This window comes from Lepisosteus oculatus, chromosome 2 (assembly GCF_040954835.1).
Source record: "Lepisosteus oculatus isolate fLepOcu1 chromosome 2, fLepOcu1.hap2, whole genome shotgun sequence".
Taxonomy (NCBI): Eukaryota; Metazoa; Chordata; class Actinopteri; order Semionotiformes; family Lepisosteidae; genus Lepisosteus; species Lepisosteus oculatus.
The window spans coordinates 41,167,903-41,193,181 of NC_090697.1; the positions used below are offsets into that span (position 1 = coordinate 41,167,903).

Sequence of the window (25,279 nt, forward strand, 5' to 3'; positions counted from 1 at the left end):
TTAATATTATTGAAGAAAATCTTATTGAAATTAGGATTTTATTCAGGATGATCCTGCTTCATTATAATGCAAGAATCTTTACAGATCAAGCTTCTTTAGTAGGTAATTAATCTAAGGATGTCCTCCAGCAGTTTCCCGAAAGAGACCAGTTTCAACAGCATAGCTTTATTAATATTCCCACAATAATTTGTTTAAAGTAATGCCTACACTTCTCAGTTTCAAAGTAGTCTCCACTTACAGTACATCGACTGGTAATTTTTCTCTTGTAATTGGAAGTCCATTGTGTCGACTTCATCTTCTTGTAGTCCTCTCTGTTCAAGAATACAAAGATTCAGTCCAATTAACCGAATAATATTTCTTACAACATTAGTGATACATTGTTTTTTAAGACTTGAATTTTATATACTTTCTAGTGTGATCGTGTCTTCATTTTCCTTAAAGTACAGAATTTCACAAAAATGTCTCAGAACTTAATCTCAGAATTGTGTTGAGTGAACATGGCTGACATATTTCACATTAGAGTCCCACTGCACCTTATTGATACTGCTGTGGAAAATATTAATGAAAAATGTTCATTCAGTTCAACTTTATTGTCATTAAACTTACACAGGTGCATAGTATAATGAAAAGTGTTTCTCATTAGTCACTCAGGTGCAGTATATTAATAGGACAGAAGATAAGACAATAGACAGTAACACAATAGCAATAACAGTAACATGTAATAACATAACATAAATAACATGGATTTAGTACTTTTTAACTTTTTTTAACTTAGTACTTTTCAACACTTTAAAAATGCCAAATAATTGAACGAACAGTAGGATCAAGTAATGTACTAGATTGTTATTAAGTGCACTGACAGTGAAGGCCACTGTATCTTATTACTTTGAAAGCCACTTAATGATTTTCAGTTGTAATAATGCTATAGCTCTCTATTGTAAAATGTTGTAATGACATTTACCTTCATAACAATACATACATAAATATAAGCATACAGTATATGTATAAATATGTAGTGAATAACTTTATTTAAATTGTGAAAAAGACTTTCACCAATCAGAAAACAAAGTTACTGTATATTTAAAGGACTTGTGTATTATATTTACATACAGAACATGTACAGTATATACAGTACCTTTCAAATTTTGCACAGAATAGCAGCTGTGGTAACTAAGATTTGTGCCTTGTGTATATTAGCAGAGACTGTTGAGTTAACTCTATGGCTGACTTATCAGGGAGATATACAGTATATTGTATTCTGTATGGTTGGGTGTCAGACTTGCAGTATGCAGCATCCCTTTTCAAGTCCCTCAAATTATTAAATTGTACTATTATTGGGAATATTTTCTAGTCCTTTGTGTACTTTTTTGTATGTTCTACATCAAGCACTGCAAACAAATACTTGCTTGTTAACATCCTTTTCAGAGAAAACATTTATAGCTGTGAAACACCAATGCTATGGTACTGTTGATAAGAGGTTTCTGAGGGGTTCTGCTGTAACACTTCAGCCAGTATTGTAAACAGGCAAAAAGCAGATGAGCCTCTGAGCTGATGTTATTTAAAGCACTTCTTGTGCCCTTGGTATGATTAAACACCATACTGTATATTATCTGTAAGACACTTTGCAAAAATAAACTCAAATGTGTTGGAATGGACTATATTTTTGGACTATATTTTGAAAAAAAAAATAGTAAAACCAAATTACAGCTATATTTTCAGGCCTTAGAAACATTTAAAGTTTGAGGCTTTGTAGTGATAATGTGACATTATTTACAAAACAAGTGTCCATAAGTCACAAGTTGTCAAAAATAATTAGCTTTGAGTTGGAGCAGTATGGAGGATGATTTTGAAGTTGACATATCTAAGGGCATTGTGAGATAGATTTGTTACACCAATTTGACAGAATTCATTTATCCTGCAGGTTTATAATAGAGAGGTGGGGGCCAGTTTAGTAATTTATGCGAAAGAACCTAACAGAGATCACAGAATTTCCCATAAGCTTATCAAAAAATAAATATTTACATCATTTTCCTGCCTTGCCTGAAATGATAAATAATTCACAAGGGATTCCATTTAAAAACATATTCTCTAAACATGTACGACTTGTTCCAGACCTAATTAGTAAATTTTATATGTTCCCTAGGCGATGCTGCTTTGTACTTCAGTACAAACATTGAGTTTCTGGGTCACTTCCCACTAGTGATTAACCGATACACATATTTTCCTTTTGTTTTTTAAAGTTTTGTTTGAAATGTAAATGGTCTCTTAAGTGATCTTTTATGAATATTATCCTAAATTTCATTAATCACATTAATTGTGTATTTAAGACATCTTCAATGACTAACAATTGCTTGTTTGTTTTACACACAACACCCTGCAAAGACACAGTGTAAATTGTAGAGAAACATGTCATTCTACAGTAACTAAAAACAATTAGCACTGTACACTTTTCATGTTATTTCATACTTTGCTTGCAATGGATAACCTCATAATAACAATATTTTCTTTACAGAGGTATGCAATCAATGAAGCAGATAGTGGCTATGTTGTTGATGTACTGTTTTTAGTATTTAAGGTAATTTCTAAAAAATATCAATATGAAAATATAACATTTGTGTAGTTTACTGGAGTACAGATCTGTAGAAGCTGGATCTATTCCAGGCAATGTGCTTCAGAATAGCTATAATCAAGACACTGAGATTTAACAGCTGTGCATATCCTTGTATGCATGATTTCCCAATGACTTCTAATGCTTTTCACCGGCACACTAGAAAGCATGAAAATTTCATTTTGCAGCTTCAGAAATGTATTCAATTTCTCTTCAAGGTGATAGTTAACCCTTCACTTTAGCTTCTCATCATAGCATTGTACTTTATTTTGGTTATTTTGGTGTTGTGGGTAATGCAGAAATCCCTAAAAATGCTAAGGATTAGGCAGGAGGCTAAACATTTAGAGAAGATTGAGGACAAACTCCTAAAGTGTCAGAGAAAAGTTGTGCTGCTGCCTTAGAAACACATCTGTAAAAGCTAGTAGCCTTTAAACTCATCTACAGTATTAGCCCTGTAGGTAAATTACAGGCTGGGTGCATGTCAGTTTTTAGGATCAAATGATAGGGTATTTTGGGTGGCACAGTGGCACACTGGTTAGCATTGCTGAATCGCAGTGCCGAGGGCCCTAGGTTGAATACCCCGCTCTGGGGTGTTATCTGTATGTTCTCCTCATGTTAAGAGGGCCTGATACTTTCCAGTCCAATGAAAAACTGATAGGTTAAATGCCTTCTGTAAAATTTGGACCTCTTTTGAGTCTGTGTGTGTGTCTGTATGTACCATGGTGTCCCATCTAGTGTGTATCCCACCATACACCAGTCGCTTGCTGGGATAGGCTCTGGCAACCCTGAATTGCATGAATAAGCTTTTGAATAAAATGTACTGTTCTGTATGTGCACCAGAATATCAAAATAATTAATAAATGCAAAATGTCTTGGTAGACAAATCCATAACCATACAGCAAAAATAAAAACACGTTGTTGTTATCAAACAGGTGAAATACCATGAAAGTGGTGTCTCATTTTGGATTTTCAATCATATGATTAAAAATGTGTTAAAAAGCAGACCATTGAGAAAGAGCACATCTGGGCTAAGAATGGTTAGTTCTGTGAATTTAAAATAGAATGTTTTTTTTTATTTTTCTTAAACCTTAGTAATACCTTAAAAACAGTAAATTGTCTGCTGTGAAACAGAGTGTGATTTTTTTCTACCTTTTTGTAACTTAGTGTCAAGACAAATCTCACTCTTAATTAATGCCAACTAACAGGCAACAGGCTTTAAGTAACATCATTTGTTCTGGATAAGAAATGCACCACGCAGAACTGAAGAACAGGTCTTCAGAAGTTTAATGGGAATCTGTAAAATGTATGCAGTCATTTCATATGGATCTATTTTTTTAGAAATCTTGCAGCTTGAGTGAGTTATATCCAAATTACAATGAATCATTACTGCAAAGAACACTAGTAATTGATAGAAATCCAGCTTCATCCTACCTTCTGGGAATTTTTCTTATAGATCCAGGAGAGCTGTAACACCATTCTTCAGCAAAGCCTTCATCTTAGTGCTTTGAGGTGGTAAAATAATTTAGGGATTTTTCCAGCCAAATTATAAAACGAAACTGCTTCCAGAAATAAACATAGTTTTCCAAAAAAATATTTCAATGTCTTTGTAGGAAAAGCACCATTAATTCAGGCTTGCATTTGATATCAGCAAACCTTGTATGAAGTGCTCAGTATATTTTCTGACATGGCTGCTGTTTTTGGGCAGAGAACAAGCAATTCAGAAAAAACATTTCCAGAAAGGCAGTCTTGATGAATGGTGTCCACATACTGTAGGTAAGACAAGTTAATCATTCTTTATTACTGCCTGGGGTATGTAATATAACTTCTAAGTTTTTTTAGGAAACCAAATAAAAAAATAAGGACAGATTTAAAAAATCACCTTAAGCAAAGTACAGTACAGTATCTCTTTGGCATAAGGGCATTTTTGATTGGTGAAGTTTGAATAGGTTCACTCTCGCAAAAACCCATATCATCAGGGAATTTTTATATCTCTACTGTACATAGAAGCAGTCTTGATTGTGTAAAACAAATATTCTAAAAATATCAGTCAACCAAATATGTAACCTTTAAAAAAATCTGTGAATACAAACTGGATCTTTAAAATACAGGTTCAAACTTGTAGTCTACTGTAGCTCTACAGATTCAGAACTCGTAGAATTAAAACTTCAGTATCAGTAAACTAATACATTTCTTAAACTGATGTCTGTTTTGAATCCCCTTACTCTAATCACATGAAAGATGCGCAAAAAATCCACTCTCTGAGACAAAGCTTTTATTTCTGCAAACAAGCACTCACACAATTCATGCAACCCCAGTATCTAGTATTTTTCTCTAAGGAAAAACATTGTTTATTGTTATGTTAATAAATAGTATCTTTCTATACAGGAACAAGTAATAGGTTTATTCCATGCTGAAAAAAAGAAGAAAGAGAACACAACGTTTCGGCCGTGGAGCCTTCTTCAGGTGTGAGCCAGTAGTACCTGCTCACACCTGAAGAAGGCTCCACGGTTGAAACGTTGTGTTCTCTTTCTTCTTTTTTTCAGCATGGAATAAACCTATTACTTGTTCCTTTGCAGCCTACGCATGCTGATGCAGCTACCCACCTGAACTACAATCTTTCTATACAGTACCCTTTCTTCATTTTGCCACCAGCCTGTATACCATTTTCTAACCGATACCTCACATTTATCAGTACAACATCACATATATTGAAATAAGAACTATTCAATTAATAAGCCCTTGAATTATGCAGGTTGTTACTTAGTTACAATTTGTGTTAAATGAGTGATCTATAAGAGGTGCTCATTTTTACTGCACAGGTACTTTAAGAACATACAGTAGTACCTTGCTGCAAACAAGAAGACCATAGCCACATTTAAGATGTTATTACTTCTGACATCACTTCTCACTTGTTCATATTCCAAATAATATTTTGAGAATACATAAATGGAGTTAATATCATTGCAACTCATGCCATATTATATAATTGTTATTTACTCATGTGTAAGTATTTGTATAATTCCTCCTACTGTGAGGAATGGCAAATGAAATTATTCAGATTGCTTTAAATTATTATGGTGGTGTAGTGTTATCATGTAAGGTTAGAAATAATCAGTTATTATAACCAAATTAATTTTCAAAGGTATGTTTTGAAGCAATGAAGAGAAAAACTATTCCGTGAGCATGTTTGAAAGTATGCTCTACTTGCTATGAAAGTGAAAATCTATCAAAACAAGACACACTTACAGGTTTTATGACTGTAAAGTTAATCTAAACAAGTCAAACATCAAAAGTGATGATGACAGAATGATTGCCATCTTGTCAATCCCTGCCACTTCATGGATAAACAGAAATACATATATGAAGAAGCAGAAGTTAGACAAGATGACAAAAAACTAAAGGCAACAGCAAACACTGTAGAAGCAGCAAAGGGGGTTACAAAATGATACATTTGTCATTCAGGACTGGCCCGATACCTGACAAGTAAAATTCAAGGAAGACAACTACAGAGTATTGCCTGCAGGTAGCAAGGCAGATAAGAAACGTTGATCTTGACAAATTGAAAAGCTTTTAAGTGTTTATGCCTATTGTCACCCAGACAATCTCTGAAAATTGTAAATAAGGGCAACAAGATATTAGGGTATTAAGGAAAGAGTGAAAATTGTAAATCAAAGGAAGTTTAGATTATAGTACAGTATGTATAGTAATAGAACTTTGAACAGTTGCCATGGTAAAGAAATGACATTGCTGATCTGGATTCTGTTCAACTAATACAAATATGTTTCTTGGCCTCTCTAAGGAATGACAGAAATGGATATTGAATATCTTTATCGCACTCTGTGGGGAGATTATACAGATTCCGAAAGGCAAAGTAATCCCAGAGGACTACTTCAGGACCAATTGTTAATGTTCTGAGGACATGAATGAAAATTAAAATAGTGTAAATTTAGGCCAGAAAAAAATAGATATTATTTATATATAGATTATATGTGTATACAAAGAGCCAGTCAGACATATTTTTGAAGTAGATTCTTTGCAATCTTTATTACAAATTAGTTGTTGAGATCTGTATATGACCATCAATAAGGTCACCTGGATATTTTCCTGAAATATAGCTAGGAAGGGAATAAACAGCCTAAGTAATTGAGAAGACAAAATACTATCTTAAAAGAAAATATTACAGGAAATATTTTTATACTTTTGTTTGTAAGGAAATATTAATAATAATGATAATAATGATGTAGCATATGCCTAACAATTTCTAATTTCTACGTTTCTAAAACATTTTAGATCTGATGTTGTGGTAGATTAGATTCAGATTCACTTTCAGATTCACTGATTCTGCAGTATTCCTTTTCACTGTTCTGTCAAGCCTCCTATACAACAATTATATGGCATTAATACCAGGGTTCTGGTAACACCTGTCAGCCAATTTAATTTAGAAAATTGTATTTTTCTTTCTAAGTCAAATAATTCAATTTTATTCTGTCACAGTCAGGTCTCTTGGGTATTTACTGTACATACCTGCAGTACTGTCAGAGAGAGATACTCAGATTGATACTGGGAGAGAGAAGCTCAGAAATGTTGAGAGGATAATGAAGCAACACTTTGCAAAGACAAACAGGACCTCATTGGCCCGCTGTAGTTTGCATACCGGGAGTTGTTGCAGATGATGCAATACTCACATTGTTAAACAGGGTCTATCAGTATCTTGGCCAGCCAAAGTCCATTTGTTATATTTTTGTTTGTCAATTTCCTCTGCTTCCAATCCAATCACTCTTTCTAATACACAAACTCTCAAAGATCTTTAAATAAAAGTTAACTTTTGGGTTCTAAATTTCTTAATAAACAGTCTCAAAAAGCCAAAGTGGGGACATGGTTATCTAATGTATGTTGCACTTCTATTGGATTACCACAAAGATGTCTCTGGTGCTCCATATTGTACATTTTATACAGTTTACTAATTATTGTAAGAGCAAAAATGCAGATATACAGTACACTCGATTAAATTAGCTGATTACATGGTCCTCAACAGTTTAGAACCCAGAATATTATCAATCAATTAAATTATTTTACTAAGTAGCGTGATTAACTTTTTTTGGAGCTAAATCTTTTGGAAACAAAAGGTTTTAGTAAACTTAGCATAAGAAGTAAAATCACTGGGGTAAATTAACATAAATACACTGAACAAACACATGGTTCCTAAAATGGCTAACAGCATTATGAAGTGTGTGACACATCCTCTCCACTGTCGATGTACACTACTCCTATCTGGGAGAGGTTCAAACAAAATATGAAAGATGTAATAAGACATCTTTCTAGAAGTGCAAGACAAGGAAAAATTACACTCAAGATGAAAAGACAAATATATCAAGAAATGTCAGAAAACATCCCAGAGAAGCAGTTACAACTACTATGATAAGCCTTTTTCAACAAAATTCTCTGATCTGATAAAACTGAAACAAAAATCATAACCTGGACGTTTTAAAAACTCTGGTACCCATTTAACTCTTATTAAAATATAAAATGTTTGTGTTTGTTAAAAATTAATACATGTATCTGCAAAATCTGCTATTGTGGAAATGATGAAAGTCCAGAAAAGATTCTTTCAACGTTCTTACAACAAGGATGCATTCAATAGTTCTTAGACCTGAATGACAATATAGATTTAGTTAATAAAAACCACAAAAGCTGACCTCACCAAAACAATATTGTAAGTACAGAAAAGCTCAGTGAAGCTGGCCCCCCTACATACAGCACAAACAATTAAACCACCTCCTTTGTTAGAGCTACATTTGTGCTGTTTTGTGCCGTTGAAAGTAGCGTTTGTGCTGCTTTCATTTCCGAGATATACTGTAGAGCCTTGTTTTTTCTAGTGAATTTACTGTACATGTTTCAGGAGAAGGACTGACACCCATGCAGAATGGATAGTGATAAAACCTCCTTACCTCTCATTGTTCACCTAAAATATTTAGTAGAAACAATCGATATTTTATATTGCTAATATTTTGCAAATTGTGGCAGAAACTTTATATTAAATTTATAGTACAGTAACATCTACAGTAACAATTCAAGTCTTTTGGATGTTCAATCAATAAACGTTCTAACTTAAAGCCCAGGGTGACAAGGTGGGCCAGAATGATATAGATTTAGTCAGGAGGCAAAATTGGATGCCAAATAGAGGTGTAATATGGGGGTTTCTCAATCCTCCCCACAGCACTGCAAACTACAAAACACATCAGGGGAACACCCTGCAAATGATATGTCTGAAAAATATATCATTAACATCAGTGTGAGATTTGTCACTCCGCTATATAGCATTGCAGATTGTTCAATGTCAAAACATTAATGACAGGTAGGCATATTTAAAGAGCATGTTTATCAGTCCTCATTCATCCTGTGCAGTACGGGAAGTTTTAGTATTGCTGGACACTAGAAAATGAATGGTTGAGGGACTTCAGTGAGGGGAAGAGAGCATGAAATACAGGTACAGCTGGAACAGTTGAGCCAACACCTGTACGTCAACTATTTTGAGAAGACAATGCTAGTCTCAAAAGAGAAAAATCAACTTCACAAAAGAAAATAACACTTGGTCAGGAAAAACAGTGATCAAGGAACAAGTAAAGGTTAATTCCATGCCAAATATTAAATTATGTCCTTTTTAGAGATGGAAAATCTCTATTTCTATTTTTCTTTTTTAGTTTCCATTTTGGAGCTAACCTACACTTGTCCCATTTGCAGTCTATAATTGATTAAGTAAAGCGGACACATCTCTCTGCTCTAAAATTGTAATATATACTGAAGTTAGCCTGCCCTCTTCAGTTCCTGTTGGGAAAGCACATAAACAAAGCTTCATCACAGTATTGCACTAGTGTTAAGGATCATCTAGTCCTAATATTTTTGTTCTAAATATTTTTGATATTGTTCAAACAAAATTTATACTCAAGAGATTATAATCCTGAGTCGGCATGGCATACTTTTGCCCAGTACATGGGTTTTTAAATTTTGATTTAAATCAAATCGAAAAATATCAGAGTATGCAATGTCATTCAGGTGAAGAAAGATGCACTTCCAGACTACTAATTGTGCTTCAAATGAAGGTACAGGATAAAAAATAATGTCAAGGTTTGGAATATCCATCGCAGGTTTGATAACAGCAACACTAAAGTTAAGACTCAAGTCAAAGCTTCTGTTCAGAGCATAATGTTAATCTTGCAACTGCTCAGCATATTGCATTAATCTTAGTTTCAGACGGACACCTAAAAAGAATAGAAGTTATATTTGATTTGTTCTGCAAAGAGATATGAGTTTTACCAGCATTGCAATATGATCCAGGTCTATAAATACCAAAGATTAAAGGTCCTACCACAGAACCCTGTGGAACATCAAAAAGTGGAACAACATCAGAAAAAGAAGGATATTAATTGACCCACAATCAGTAAATCATTAAATATTTAATGTTTCAGTTCTGTGTCTCTGTTGAAACCCTGTCCCAATAGGATTGAACAGCTCATCATATGAAAGATGAGATTGCAATTAAATTAGTAATACCACAATATTTTGTATGTACTTCTGCAGATTTTTGTAGCACAGGTTAGAAGGCAGCAGACTATTAGCAGTCTACAGTAAGCCTAATGTTGAAGACCAATCTTCAGGGGATTTGTTAGTAACAAATACAGTAGATAAAGAGCTGGGAAGCTAGAGAGTATTAATATGGTTCAGGTCCAGGTTGTAGATTGCATTTTAGCTACTAATACCAATAAATGATGATTGCAGGAGGTGAGGCCTGTAACTGGCTGTTAATAATATCTGTTTAATAATTTAGTCAAATTCTAAATATGATGAAACAAGCCAATGAATATAAGCAAGAGCACACTTTGGCACTTACTCATCTGACAAGAAATTACAGCTTTTTTAAAAAGAAATGAATCTGGAAGGCTGCTGCAAGGGTGTATTTGGTGTGGAAGGAGGGTTGCTAGAAAAACAAAATCCATGCTAAATTGTGGGGAGCCAGCAAGTATTTACAGTATACAGTATGTAAGACAGGGGAAGTGCAAGCTTAAAATATGACCTGCTCTGTTAAAAAACACCCTTTTGTTTTAAAATAATTACTTGTGTGTAATATATTACTCATTAGTGAGGACTAAAAGCAGACCAATAAACTGATTTGAACAGATTTTATGGATATTGCTGAAAAGAACTGTTAGATTACAGTGACTATTCTCAACAAGACTAGAATATAAGGTAGACCTGGCTGCCTTAAAGACATCCCCAAAGACCAGCTAATGAGGATTTCAATGTGGATCTTTATTTTCAGTGATTCTCATCCAGCTCTCTCTACAAAACATTTTTACTTAATTTAGTCAAATTGCATTTTTTCTTTTTTTTGGATCCACTCCAGTAATGCTTTGGTTCAATCATACCCACAACTGTTTTCTTTGCTTTTATAAGCTCTTATTGATACCATCAACCATGCATTCCTCTTGTTGCTGCTGTGAACATATTTTCACAAAAAAGGACATTAAAAGGAATTATTAAACTGTAAATGGTAAAGACATGGAGAAGGATAATTTTGTTAAATGTTTCTTTTATTGCACGGGAATTTTATGAACTGAGGGTGACATTACTATTTTTGGAAAGAATGTATGCATTTTTAGTCCTTTCCATAAAAAAAAGCTTTTAAAAGTGCAAAACACACAGATATTCCGAGACTGTACTATATTTGATTTTTATTGCTGAGCAAAAAGTTCTACTCTACTGTTCTAATTTATCATCCATTTTTCCAGTGTTCATATTTAAGAAAATAAATATTTTGCAGTTCAAACAGCAATTCTCTGCATTGTGTTTTTTTTGGGGGGGGGCAGATTTAACTTTTATGACAACTAACAATGGTATTTTTTACATTATGATTAAGCTTTTGTATGGAACATTTGTTGAATGACCAGCTATTGTTGAACTGCTTTTCATGGTTCCATTATTTTGCTCTTTTGGAATATCTGATACCACACATCTCTTTGAACACTTGGCTGTTCTTTTGTGTGTGGGACGATTATTTAATATTTTATAGATCTATATCTTTTTGGCACTTACCGTTTGGTTTCAAGGCTTATATAATCTATACTGTACAATAGCTCTGTGTATCCCACACAATATGTTACAGCATTTAAAAAGTGACCACATCCATTATGGAGGAACCACTGCAGCAAAAAACCTCTTATTAATAATATACTCCATTAGTAATGGCTTTTACGTAAAAAAAAGAAAGGGAGCACATTTTACATAACATTGCCTGTGGAAGGATGTGGTAAAATAGAGTAAAGTTACCATGAAAGTGACAAAGACCAATAAAAAACAATTTATTTGTATTTCTTTGATTCTGCATGTACATACTGTATACATGCTTTGTGTAGTGCTATATCTGCAAAAAAGCTAAGGAAACTTTGTTGTCCTTAGTTCCCAGTTTATCCAGAACACACACCCTAGATTCAAACAACAAATAAAAAAGCATTTTACAGTATATGACATTTTTGCAATTTGGCTCCTTAAGGATGCTAGGAAATCAAGGTATAATTATCTCTTAAATGGTTTTTAAATTTGTGTAACACTGCCACAGTACAAATCTGCAGGTGCTTGAAAGGAATTTATAATTCAAATTGCAATGCTTAGATATCAGCTGGAAGTGAGAAACTGGTCAGTTGTATTAAGCAAGATTAGAGACAATGATTAGTTTAAGGTACAGTGCATGTCCATGTGCAGATTTCTATGATTCATCTCATCCACAGTCTCAAGCAGTTCAAAAGTCTATGGATACTTCAAATTCCTTTGCAAATGCACTATAGGACTGAACAACTGTTTCCAATTTTATATTATTTAATTTTATATTTTATATAATTCAATAGTATGATTTGGAAGAACATTAATCTCAAACTTGCTTTAATTAATATAGCAAGCCACTATTATTGGTATGGCATGGATTTTCAATTACATATAATATATAAAATGCTTGCTTTATTTAATAAAGAGCTACAGTTCTTTGAATAATGTATTTTTTTGTTGTTGCAATTGCATGTAAAGTTATTTCTAAGTTAATATTTTGGTTTGAGGTTCACACAGAAGAGTCAGTAAATAGACAGGGCGTAAGATCTTTTTTTAGATTAAGTCACTAATTCTATCTACAGAAAATTAAGTCAGATAAGCAAACCTGTTCTTGGAATTTATCACAAATATACAGATGCAGCCATTCAAAATACGCGGGCGATACCGCATTATTTTCCGGTGCGCTTTACGCAGTCAACCGCGAGTTACCGGTAAATACCGCTAGTTACCGTAAATTCTCCTATAATACCGCAAGCAAAATAATAGTATCCGGAATTTCCGCAAGGTGGAGCTAATAAAGCTCAACCTCTCATGTTTGAGCTGTCGCCATTAAAGTCTTTAACGAAAATATTACTAATGGTATTAATAATGAATGTCCTTGGACAAGCTGTAAACTCAAAGTATTGCCCTGGTCCACATTCTTTTTTTCATTGACCGTCTTTGTAAAAGTAACACCACAGCATTTCGCAATCACGCATTTGTTTCCAATCATGCAAAGTACAGTAATTTTTGAGAATCAATTCACCATGCCTTTCACATGCTCATGAAAGAGATTGATTTAGGAACATAAACATATTACCGTATGCAAACTGTACTGTATACAGTATGTATATGTATATTTAATGTCTTAACTGTGCCCATTTAAAGATTGAATATTTATATGGAATTTTACCACTGAAGGGAAATCTTAGTACCTGAGCATAAAAAGAATAGGAGCATACTGCAACGCGTGTGAAGGCCATAAAAGATATTAATTTTGGAACTTAAACATACAGTATATGGCTGGTCTCGGTACTTTAAAGAAAACATACACACCAGTATTCCATTTCTCCCTAAACATTTTAAGCAATGAAGTCTTTAACTAACGTGATACCGGAGTCAACAAGCATACTTTTAGAATTTGATTAAAAGGGAATATAATATGGAATCGCGGATCTAAAGAAATTAATAACGATATAATTATATTCATGTTGCAAAAAAACTGCAACGGACATAAAAACTCCCTTGCTTTTAACAGAGCGTTCCATAATTTCCAACTACGAAATGTATTTAAACTGCGACACTTATCATTCAACTAGAGCTCGAAATATCACAAGGATCCTCTAGAGCACAGCAAAGACTGTATTAAAAGTATACTAGTGACAAACTAGTATACTTTAGATATTTTTTTCTGAACCGGGGAAAATCTGATCATGTTTCTCTATAACAATAATAAAAACATTATTTTACATATCACCTTTATGTGATATCACCTTAAGGACAGCACATACAAGGGTTAATTGCACAATGGACCGCACAAAAAAATTTAAAATAGTCTTCTTTAGGTGTGAGAGCAGGAGTGGATCACAGAAGGCATAATCAGCAAATTAGAAAAACAAAGAACAGGACAGGCGAGACGTTTATCCAGAGAGCGAGTGATCAGAAAAAGGCACAGCTGTTACGCCCAGGTTTTACGCTCTCTCTCTGCTGAATGAATAAAAGCATTTTATTAAAAACGCGTTTGCGTTTGTCTGGGTATTTACTTTGTAATCTGTGGTTTACATCTACTGTATTGCTTTGAGATGCCACTTTTAAAGGTGATATGTAAAATAAAGTTTTCTATTATTGTTATAGAGAAACATGATCAGATTTTCCCTGGTTCAGAAAAAAGACGATTAAAATCTGTAATCTTTCCACTTGTATGTCATCGGAAAATACAAGAATTTCTGCTTTGTGTAAGGATGGTATCAAAAAGTAATCTAAGTGGTGAGAAAGCTGTGCTCCTCAAAGCACTTTACAGGATAAAAACAACAGCAATAGTGTTAAGCTGGGCAAACGATTTTTTTATAGAAATACAAATTGAGATATAATGATGTGTTCCGGCTAAGACATTAACGAGTACAACCCCCCTCTCTGCGGGAGTGCTGGCCGAATTAAACTGGTTTCAGGTATTTTCAAAGTAGGAAGTACAGTACTTACTAGTTAAGAAAGCTAGGCTCCTCAATGAAATCGCTTTAACATGCTAATGCGTTGGTGTAACAGTCCGGGCGTGGCAAACTTCTAATGTCAACTTGACTCGATTGGAAGACAATGAACATATTCTAGCCCTAAATGAATTAATAGCAAACATGGTTTACATAAAAGACATTTTTCCAAGAAAGTTTATAATAATACGATCTATAGTTGAAATCTGAGCCTAAATAAAAAGAAAAAGCATTTTCAGAGAGCAATCACGCTGTGTTTATGTAGAAAAAGCAATTAGGTTTATGAGCAATCTAATTACTTATTCGTTTAAAACGCTATATAAAATAAAGTTTATTATTAATTTGCTGGACAGAGCGGTGAGCATTGTTATGGATAAGACAAAGATAACGACCCTGATCAGTTTAGAAATCTGTGTACGCTGTAAGGTTTTTACTTCTTAAACTTTTAAAATACACGTTTCGAATAGAAAGAAAAAATCTTCCTGGTACAGAATGTATAGTAAACCAGCACGTCTTTTTTCTCCAATCAGAGGGGTTAGACGCTCGGTTAAAAGCAAATTATAAAATTGTCTGTTATAGTGGACATAAAAACAAGAGTTCGCTAGCATTATATCCTAGAAGACAAAGATCGGTGCCAGACCAGGAGAATGCCCGCAGCTTAAAAGAAAATGCCTGATGAACTAGGGATTGGACAGTTTCCAAGTGCTTGTACAATCGATGGAAATGTTCAAATAAATGTGCAAAAGAAATAAACAAAATAATCATTTATTTCTTTATCATATTGGCTAGCTAATGTCCTCTCTTTGCTAGTTAGTGGCTGTGTTTCTGCGTTGGGTAGCAACGGGTGACTGTTCTCAGGCGGAAGATGTAAACAGCTTAATTTTCGTGTTAAATTATTTTTTTAAATTAAAATTCATTCCATACAGCAATCGCATATTTGGGTACAGTTTCATAAAACTTTCATGCTTAAAATGTTTAGGGAGAAATGGAAGACTGATAATGGAATGGAATGGAATGAATGATAAGTGTCGTAGTTTAAATATTTTTCGTAGTTAGAAATTATGAAACGCTCTGTTAAAAGCAAGGGAGTTTTTATGTCCGTTGCAGTAAAAGAAAATGCCTGACAAAGTAGGGCTTGGACAGATTCCAAGTGCATTTTTGCAATTTCCGTTGCATTGTCCATTGTGCTGCTGTAATACAGTTTAAAATAAGTCTAAACTGTATCAGCTTTATTTATGGGTTGCAATTTAGAAAAAGTCAAAAAACGCACTCAAAATGCAATTTAGAGCTTTCTGGCAAGAGGAGACACCCAAATTAATAATGTAACATGCCACTGTTTGTGCATGAACAAAGTCATACTGCTATTTCCTTAGATACGCGATTAAAAAAAATAAATTTTTTGAATCCCCGGCGGAACACATTCCGTAAGAATCAGCGCTTTTATATATCACCTTTAAAGGTGGCTTCTCAAAATGCTTTACAGGATAAAAACAACAATAACAGCAACAACAACAATATTGTATTTCATTGCACTTTGAAAACCAAGTAATAACTTAACTATATGTGCAAACGTTTTATGATATGTCGCTGTTGTGAATGTCTGTGGAGTTTATCTAATTTGCCTGTCTGTCCTGGGTCTCTCGCTCGCCCCCCACCCCCCACCCTCAATTCAATTCAATTCAAGGTGCTTTATTAGCATGACAGATGGGTACAATCGGTGTTGGGTATTTACTTTGCTTTGAGATTCCACTTTTAAAGGTGATATATAAAATCAAGGCTTTAATTTGCTTTAACTCCACAATGTATTTAAAAAATAAAAACGATTACAATCTAATCTTTCCACGTTTGATCCCAAGATCCCAAGAAAAATAAATCTAAACGGGGAGAAAGCTATGCTGAAAGTTTATTAAGATACGTAGAAGACAAAGATATCAATTTATGTTGCATTTGTCTGATTGTGAATCAAAAAACACATATATTTAAATCAAAACGCAAACGTGTTTATATTGTAACGCCTAGGTGACTATTCATTGTTATTAAAATGACTTAAATTTGATCATGTTGTGATATTTAGAAATATAAATTTGTTTGGTGCGAGTGAGGTTTTATTTAATCTGTGACCAAGGGAAACATTTCATTTTTTCAAAGAAATGTTTGTCAAAAAAAAAAGTAATGGTTCCACAGTGGGATTCGATCACAGACCGTGTGACATGGGAGTCAGGAACCTAACCCACAGCGCCACCGGCAAGGTCACATATAGAGTGCTGAAAAAGCACTACAGAAACATTATCAACAGACAATGTACAGCGCGTACTATTCTTGTGTTGAATTACACGAATATAATTATATTGTTATTAATTTCTTTAGATACGCGATTCCATATTATATTCCCTTTTAATCAAATTCTAAAAGTATGCTTGTTGACTCTAGTATCTCGTTAATTAAAGACTTTGATGCTTAAAATGTTTAGGGAGAAATGGAATACTGGTGTGTATTTTTTCTTTAAAGTACCGAGACCAGCCATATACTGTATATGTTCCAAAATTAATATCGTTTATGGCCTTTACACGCGTTACAGTATGCTCCTATTCTTTTTATGCTCAGCTACTTAGATTTCCCTTCAGTGGTAAAATTCCATATAAATATTCAATACTACAATGAGCACAGTAAAGACGTTTACTGTACATCTTTCTACGACAGACCAACGGACCACGAGTGCCCCTGTCGGTCAACCAATCACGTACCATGGTACCGCACGTCATCATGCGTCACAATGCGAGACACCATAGCCAATTACCTCCGGTACGTGTCTGTACCGCGCACTTTGAATGGCTGCATCTGTAGCTATCCGATGTGCAAAACAACTTGGGATCTTCTAGTCAAACTCAAAAACTGGCAATGTCTCAATCATAGGGCTCAGTCTATGGTTTTGTATCCTTCAGGGGTCTCTATCTGGTTATTTTTAATGTTTTTTTATATCAGACTACAGAATGCTATTTACACAATATTTACTGCATTAATGTCATTCACTGTGGTTGAAAACTCATAACCCTTTTTGATTGAACATTTGGGAAATTTCTAGAACTGTCAGACCTCCCAAATAAACATAACTGCAAAGTGCAAGACTTAATTGAAGGAAACATTAAAGTTAGTGACCAAGGTGTTAATCCATGAAATCATATTTGAGCTTTAGACTCCTTTATTAAAGAACATGGTTCCTCTTGCCATAAGAAAACAAATCTGACAAACAAAAGCAGGCATTTTAGTTGATTGACTCATGTGGAGGATGTATATTTGAAAGAACAGACTGAACAGACCAGATCAATAGATGTGCACTGGACAGACAAAGTGGACCTCTTGGATTTCTTTTGTTTTCTGCCATACTTAAGTTCCTTAAGTGCAACATTCTGTTTCAAAAAAACAAAAGATTACTCTATTTTTAAAAAAGCTCTTTAATAACATTACAACAAAGTAATTTAACATTTAACAACTTGTACTGTATACAGCATATACTGTATACAGTATATAAACATTCTTTCTTCTGGGAAAACTCCATTAGGCTCTTATTGTAACCAGAAAAGAAATAAACAAGAATGTAAAAAGCACATATTAAAATATAGTGTAAAAAACACAAAAGCTTTTTTCATACATTGCAGATAGGAAAATAATTATTATATTAGTTTTGTATTTTAACATTGGCCTCCCAATATTGATTTATTTGAAGCAGCAAGCACTGCACAATAGCAAATAAATATATAATGCTGTAATGCAGATTTCACAAAGCCTTAGGTTAGCAATTAAGAAATATTAGTTTAAATTGGAAACACACAAAAGTTTCACTTTTAACTGAAACAATAAATACTTCCATTTGCAGAGACCAATTCAGGGTTAAAAGACATTTCTTTAATAATTTATTCTAAATTGAATGCAAAGACACTGTTTAAAGAGTAGCTAGTAACTTATAAGAGCATATTTCCATAATTTGTACTCAAACTATGTTCGAGCACATTAATTAATATTTGGATGCAATTTAAATTTTAATCCTGATCTACAAGTCACGTGGAAATAAAAAATACACAAAACAATACTTTTCTATCAACAATGACATTTCTTTGGGTTCTAATAAATATATATTTTGTTCACTAAGTGGCATTTTGTATATGGCCAAAAAGTAACAGTATATGGAAACATTTTGAACATCACTGTTTATTAAATTGATAATTGAAAATATTTTATTATGTATTAAACCTAATTGTAATTATTAATGTACTACTGTACATTCATATATTATGCCATATGAATTAAAATATTGTATATACTGTACTGTAATACTTTTGGTAACTTTGCAACTAAAAATAATATGTTGCATAATGTTGACATTAACAATGCTATTAAAATCCAAAATCAATTAGCTTTAAGCCAATTTGGAGAATAAGAAGAAAGAAGTTGACAATTTCAATTAAATGTATTAATTTAATTATGTATTATATATGTTAATATACCCTTGTTTTATATACAAGGAGTTGGATTTCTGAGATCCTTTTATTACTTTTAAATTTGGTTACACAAAGTGTGGTACGTTGGCACTGCTCCATATACTGTACAGTAAAATTTATGTAAAAAGCCAATATTCTTAACTGTAAAGTAATCATATACAGTATAATTTAACATTAAGCACATTTAGTACATTAAATATTGCATTATCATGATGTAAATGAGGATAAAAGCACTCTTCTTGGCTACCTGCCTTTGATATATAGTATGTTGTGCAATTGAAACTAGCATAAAGCAAGACTACTTAAAAATAACGTGAACAATGAATGACATGATATTTTGTACTCATATTTCGAAAGAAGAAAATGTAATCAGTAAATTACAGCTCAAACTAATGACAGAAACTGAGTATGCCACTAACCAACAACTGAAACTGAAATCTTTTCAACTGAAGACTACGTTATCAGAAGAGACTACTTCCTTTATTTTCGGTATTTCAGTTAGCAACTTGTGTTCTTTATCTACAGTATGTGTTCTGTCAAGGTTTTTGCATTGCTTACCAAAAAACAGTGTCATCATCTGTGAATTATGACTACATACTCTACAATTAGGCACATGGACATTTTAGAAATCGGCATTGTTTTATTCCCTGATAGAAGACATTAATTGAATGCTAAATGTACCCTGTACAAAACACTGAGTATAAATTTACAAGCAGAGGATAAGCTTTACAAATCATCATATGCTTGTGGTAAATCAACAGGAGAAGTAAAAGATAATATCTCATATTCTTTCCTGTGGCAAGCAAACTGGTTGCACAAAAAGTGGCGACACCCCTCCTTACAGTTTAATAATTATTTTTAATTTAGAACACAGCTGTTTTCCTTGTTACAATAAACATATCCATTGACAAATGGATGTCTAGTTGGAATGTCTAAAATGATACTTTTCCCTTTGAAAAAAAGTGAGCTCACAGGGAAATCCACACCAGATCAGTAATCATTTTACCAGACCATGGGATATATTCCCCTTATTTTTATTTTAGAGCACAAAAAGGCATGGAGATTTTACACAGCGAATTGAAAAAGAAAGACAGTGGTTTTTCATCCTATGTCCCACCTAAAAAGATTTGTTAATCTGACTTCACGTGATTTTCTAAGACAGTATTTTGGATTATTTGATTTTATACTCCCTAACACTTGGTGTGAATAAGCCACTTTTCAATGCTTTTGCTTTGTCATGAATTGACATTCATAATACATCTTTTGCTAGACTAACAGCTTGCATTTCATTCAATCTGTAGCTTGTTTAAAATGCAGCTGTTACAGCAGGATCCTCAGCAGAACAAATGAAAGTGACAGCGTGAGTCCCACAATGGTCTGACAGCATTTGTTCCAAATGCATTTCAGAATTGATTGTGTAATCTTATTTTTGATACATTTGGAAGTGAAAGCCTTCAAAGCAAATTTCCTAAAAAGAAGTCTAAACCTTCAAGGTTTTGTGCACCCACTTTGAAGTAAGCTACTAAAAATAACAAAAATAAATTGTGTAGTTTAAGTTATGATATGCAACTGTGAGTTGTGTTATCATAGCAATACTGGATTTTAAAGCAAAAGTATTTTTACTACACTTTAAAAGTACTCCTTTTTTCAATTTGACATACTGTTATTAGATGTGCTCACAATGTATGTTATACCTTACTATAACAATAATTATTGTATCAAAAGTAGTTAGAGTTGTACCAGAGGTCATGTGCTATGAAGAAAAAGTCTGAGGTTGTCCAAAGGAACACATAAATAATTTGTTATGTGTCACAGCTAGTTCTTTCTGGTATGAAGCTTTATGACATTTATTACCATCTTTAAGATTACAGAAACATCATCCTACCTAAATTCAACATCGGCAAATAATAAATGTGAAAAAGCAAGCAGCTTGGTAGACTTTTGCCTGGAGAAGAATGGGTACACGTTACAATGGAAAAAGCTTGGTGAATAGTGAAACATAATGTGAAGATGAGCCACATGTGGGTCTTAAAAGCAATCATCCAGGAGATCAAAGACTATAGATGTGTTTGTGTGTCTACTGTGTGTGGGAAATTACATGCTAAAGGATTCTAAGGCAAGGTAACCACCTCAAAGCCATTAAATCACAAAAACAGCAATAATGATCTCAGTACCAGTGGCATACAGACCAATGGCAAAGAGTAATGAATCCTGATACACATCGTTTGCTCCTGTCTGGGTACAATCCAGGTATGGTGGCAGCCTGCAGAATGTTTTGTTCTGCAGGGCACTGTCAAGACTGTTCAGTTTGGAAATGGCAGACTGATAGCCAGGCCTGTTTTCTCTTTTTTGGTTTGGACTAGGGATATTGCTTTTCATGAAGAGCATCATAAGCACAAGTATATTGCCAAATTCAAACCTCAAGTGCACTGCCATTACCTATGACATTTCATCTCAAAGACACATAAATTAAAAACAACAATAATGCTTAAAAGTTCTGCTCAGTCCCAGACAGAATGTTTGTACTTACATGGTTGAGCATGTAAGGAAGAGACCAAAAACAGTATTGTCTCTTCTAGGATTTAATATTAAGAGTTTGTCTATCAATGTGCAGTATTAAATAAATAGTGATCATCTATTTTGTTGTGATCAACAGTTCTGGTAATACACTGCATATGCATCTTGTTTCTCAGTCTATTGCCCTGCTATATGAGCAGTTTTGACATTAACTTTATGTAAAATAGTACCAGGCTAAAATCAAAGCAGATGTAATGAGAACTCTCTGGTAGTACATGAATTATGGTGGAAGAAAACAATATTTTTTATTTTACTTTGTGTGCCATGTGCTGCTAAAATTGTGAAATGGTTAAATATAGTTAATTTAATTAATGATAATGGTACTAGAATACAAACATTAAAATAGCTTTAAAATAAATATAACGTGACATTAGGATTATTAACACTATTATCCATAACACTGGAATGTATCCTGAGGAAAGGTCATATGAGTGCTTTTGAAAGCATCTTGGAGGAATAGAGAAGCAAATGTTCCTTTATAAATAAATCTTTACCTATTATGAAAATGTAAATATCATTCAACTCCATAAAATAAGATTCAAGTGTCAACATTGCAATACTTACTTCCCGTCAGATGTTTTTCTATCAAGGTTTATATCCTAAAAATGCTTAAAGTATAACATTTAAATATAAATGAATATATATAAATAATCAAAACAATAAAAAAGTAGATATTACAATATAACCACTAGTGTATTAAAGATCACTTCTATGTTTTTTTGCATGAATGAAGGTTGCATGTCTGTTAGAAAAGGTGCCTGGATATTCTTCTTCAACAATCAGCAGAGTAGTCAAGAGAAACCAGGAAACCAGCTCTATAAGATACAGGCCACATCATGAAAGGCCAAAGGTAACCACACTGGCTCTGGATCTTCACATCTGCGTTACCTCTTCAAAATAATTTTCAGACTACAGTAATGACGGCACAAGAAAAGCCAGGACAAAATAACTCTTGTAGCACTAAAGGTAATGCAGCTCTCTGTCCGCATAAAATGTTTTGCTGGGAGGCCATTCTAGGCTAACATGTTGACAACTGAGTGTGTTGTGAAGTACTTTATTAACTGACAAATACCATTTTGTCTATAACAGATTAAAAACAATGTGTATGAAGATGTTGTGGTAAGCATTATGATGACAGTCATTTTATTCACAACAACCTGCCTGACAATGGACAGAGAACTCTTCTTTGACATAAAAACCTTTGGTTCAGACTGAGGGCTACCTAACTGTTCAGCTATACTGTACATTAAGCCACCAGACTCTTGGTTCTTGAAAGTCAGTCCAGAAATGTTGATTTTCCAGCTGGACAATGCAAGATCACAAAGTGCTTATGTTACAATTAAATGTTGTATTTCTTTTGTGTAACAAACAATGATTAAATCTAACTAAATCTAAATCTTAACAACACTAACTTCAAGATCATGTCAGATATATAGTATGGCGAGATAGAATGATTTCTTTATATTTCAATCTATGAAGACAAATTACACTAAGATCATGAAATGTAAGTGAAAAGCAAAAAACATGAATGTACTGTATAGTAATACCAGCATTCTGGAAATACTCAAGCAGGTACTTGCTGTAAAAAAATAAACATAATGAAAAAATGTTTTTTTATAAAATGGTCCATGATTGATTTGTCTCTTTGGTCCTGATTTATCAACCTAACGGCCATAAAATTAGAGAATGTAAAGTGTCACATATACTAATGGATGTGTCAATTTAACAATAAGAAAATAAATCCATTGTAGAAAACATTTTAGCAAAATCACAGGACAAGGGATTGATCACAAGACATAGAATATCTGATAGCCCAAAAGTAAGCACAAGTCTGCCTGAGGAAAGTCAGACTTGCAGAATGACATGAGACATTCATCTAGGTACTGTAAAGTGTGTTTTGATAGATCTAACTGGGAAACACCTTAAAATGCAACAGATATTCCTCAGCTGACCATTTCAAAACAAAGAATAGCTATACAATAGCATGAGGGCCAGGACTTTACCTTCTTTAATTTATATGTCCAGTCAATGCATCTTTTAAGACTTTTTGGTTAAGTCTCTTCCTCTGTATCTGGTACTTGAGGTTTCCTTTTCCTCACTGTGCTCTCGGCTAACTCTTCAGACAGCTGGGCATCAGTTGTGTCTGTTCCTAGGTCTTCTGGAACTGGGGCCTCCTCTTCTACAGATTCCTTGTCACTGGGATTCCCCATTTCATTTTCTCCATCAGAAAGGTGTTTTTCCTCTGTAGAAAGGTCCTCTTGTTCTTCATCAGAACATTCATCTTTCATATACACTTCTGTCAATAAAGCAAATGTATTTTCTTGAATAAACTCCTCACAAATCCCCAAAAGAAGCACAAAAACAAATTTCTGTATGGACCATCTCGTTCCTGGAAATGTTTTTGCAACAGAAATGAGTTATCACTATTATCAATAGTCCACAGAAACTGACATGGGAAAGGAGTGTCTTCAGTGAAATAACTTAAAGGCCCTGTAGTTGTGAATGCAAATTTATTGTTCATTTGTTTAGTCATTAACCTTAAATCATTTTTGAAAATATCTAATAATTTCACAATGCCAGAAACATATCTCTTCAAGAAACATATTTCATTTTGTTAAAGATAGGACCTTGTCCTGAAGAAGGAGTAGAGATGAACATTTTTGTCAGTTAGTCTTTCAAACATTGCATTACTTAATCCAGATTGTATCACAGTCCTCAGACTTCTAAAAAAAAGACCCTTTGAGATCTTTCTGAAATTTGACTGTACAAAGACAATATCATGTACAATACAAGATTCAAAGATCTGCGTACAGAATTTTCAAAGAATCCAATTAATAACTTGTCAAATTACGTAACATTTTTTGGTCCGATAGGTATGATATCCACTGAAAGATATGTTATGACAGATTTATTTTGTAGGTGACTTTTTGAGTTCCCACAGAGCCCTGGGATTTAGAAATAACTCACTGCTCAATCCAGTAAAGCAGCTCCAACTATTTTTACACCTTCGATTCTGTCATCTGCATATTTGACTTCATAACACAATTTTAATCTTAGGTGAATTTTTAATAAAATAATTTATTGAATTTCAACAGGTCATCCTAAAAATCAAATTACAAATACATGAAGAAATAAAAAAAACATTTCAGTCTGTTTCAAAGCAAAGTAAATGTAACACAAACGTACAGCATAACCATGGGAATATTCAATATAGCACAAATTTCTGTGGTAAAATCCAAGGATTTGGGGGACAAACAATTATTATTTTCTGTATTATTATGTCAAGGATTTTGTCTTCTCACCAGACATAAAATGAATATACAGTATGTGATTAAACTAATATAATGAAACTGCAAATTAACTGTGAGTTTTATTTTTTGGCAAGAAGGATAAAATCGTGTATTAAAGCAGTTAAGCAGGTCTCCTAAGCAGTTCCTTCAATCTCTCCCACTGTACTTCCCTACTGAGTTTCCATAGCAACATATGCGCAGATGTTTACACAAACTCTCATCCTGTAATTCACCTTTCAAACAACATAC

The 25,279-nt window shown here is 33.5% G+C and overlaps 1 protein-coding gene across 2 annotated transcripts in view; it reads right to left on the reverse strand.

Moving 5' to 3' along the window:
* Positions 1-156: 156 nt before the first annotated feature.
* The window catches only part of tmx4 (thioredoxin-related transmembrane protein 4), a 45,906-nt gene continuing 20,783 nt past the window's right edge, over positions 157-25,279 (reverse strand). The window contains exons 8-9 of one of the 2 annotated variants that reach the window (XM_015351158.2): positions 23,744-24,036; positions 157-311 (exon numbers count right to left, since the gene is read on the reverse strand). In XM_015351158.2, the coding sequence (XP_015206644.2) occupies positions 23,792-24,036 (245 nt within the window). In that variant the 3' untranslated portion in view covers positions 157-311; positions 23,744-23,791. Of the gene's footprint in view, positions 312-18,101; positions 24,037-25,279 lie in introns of those variants that run through there. The other variant, XM_006625997.3, reaches the window with a different exon arrangement.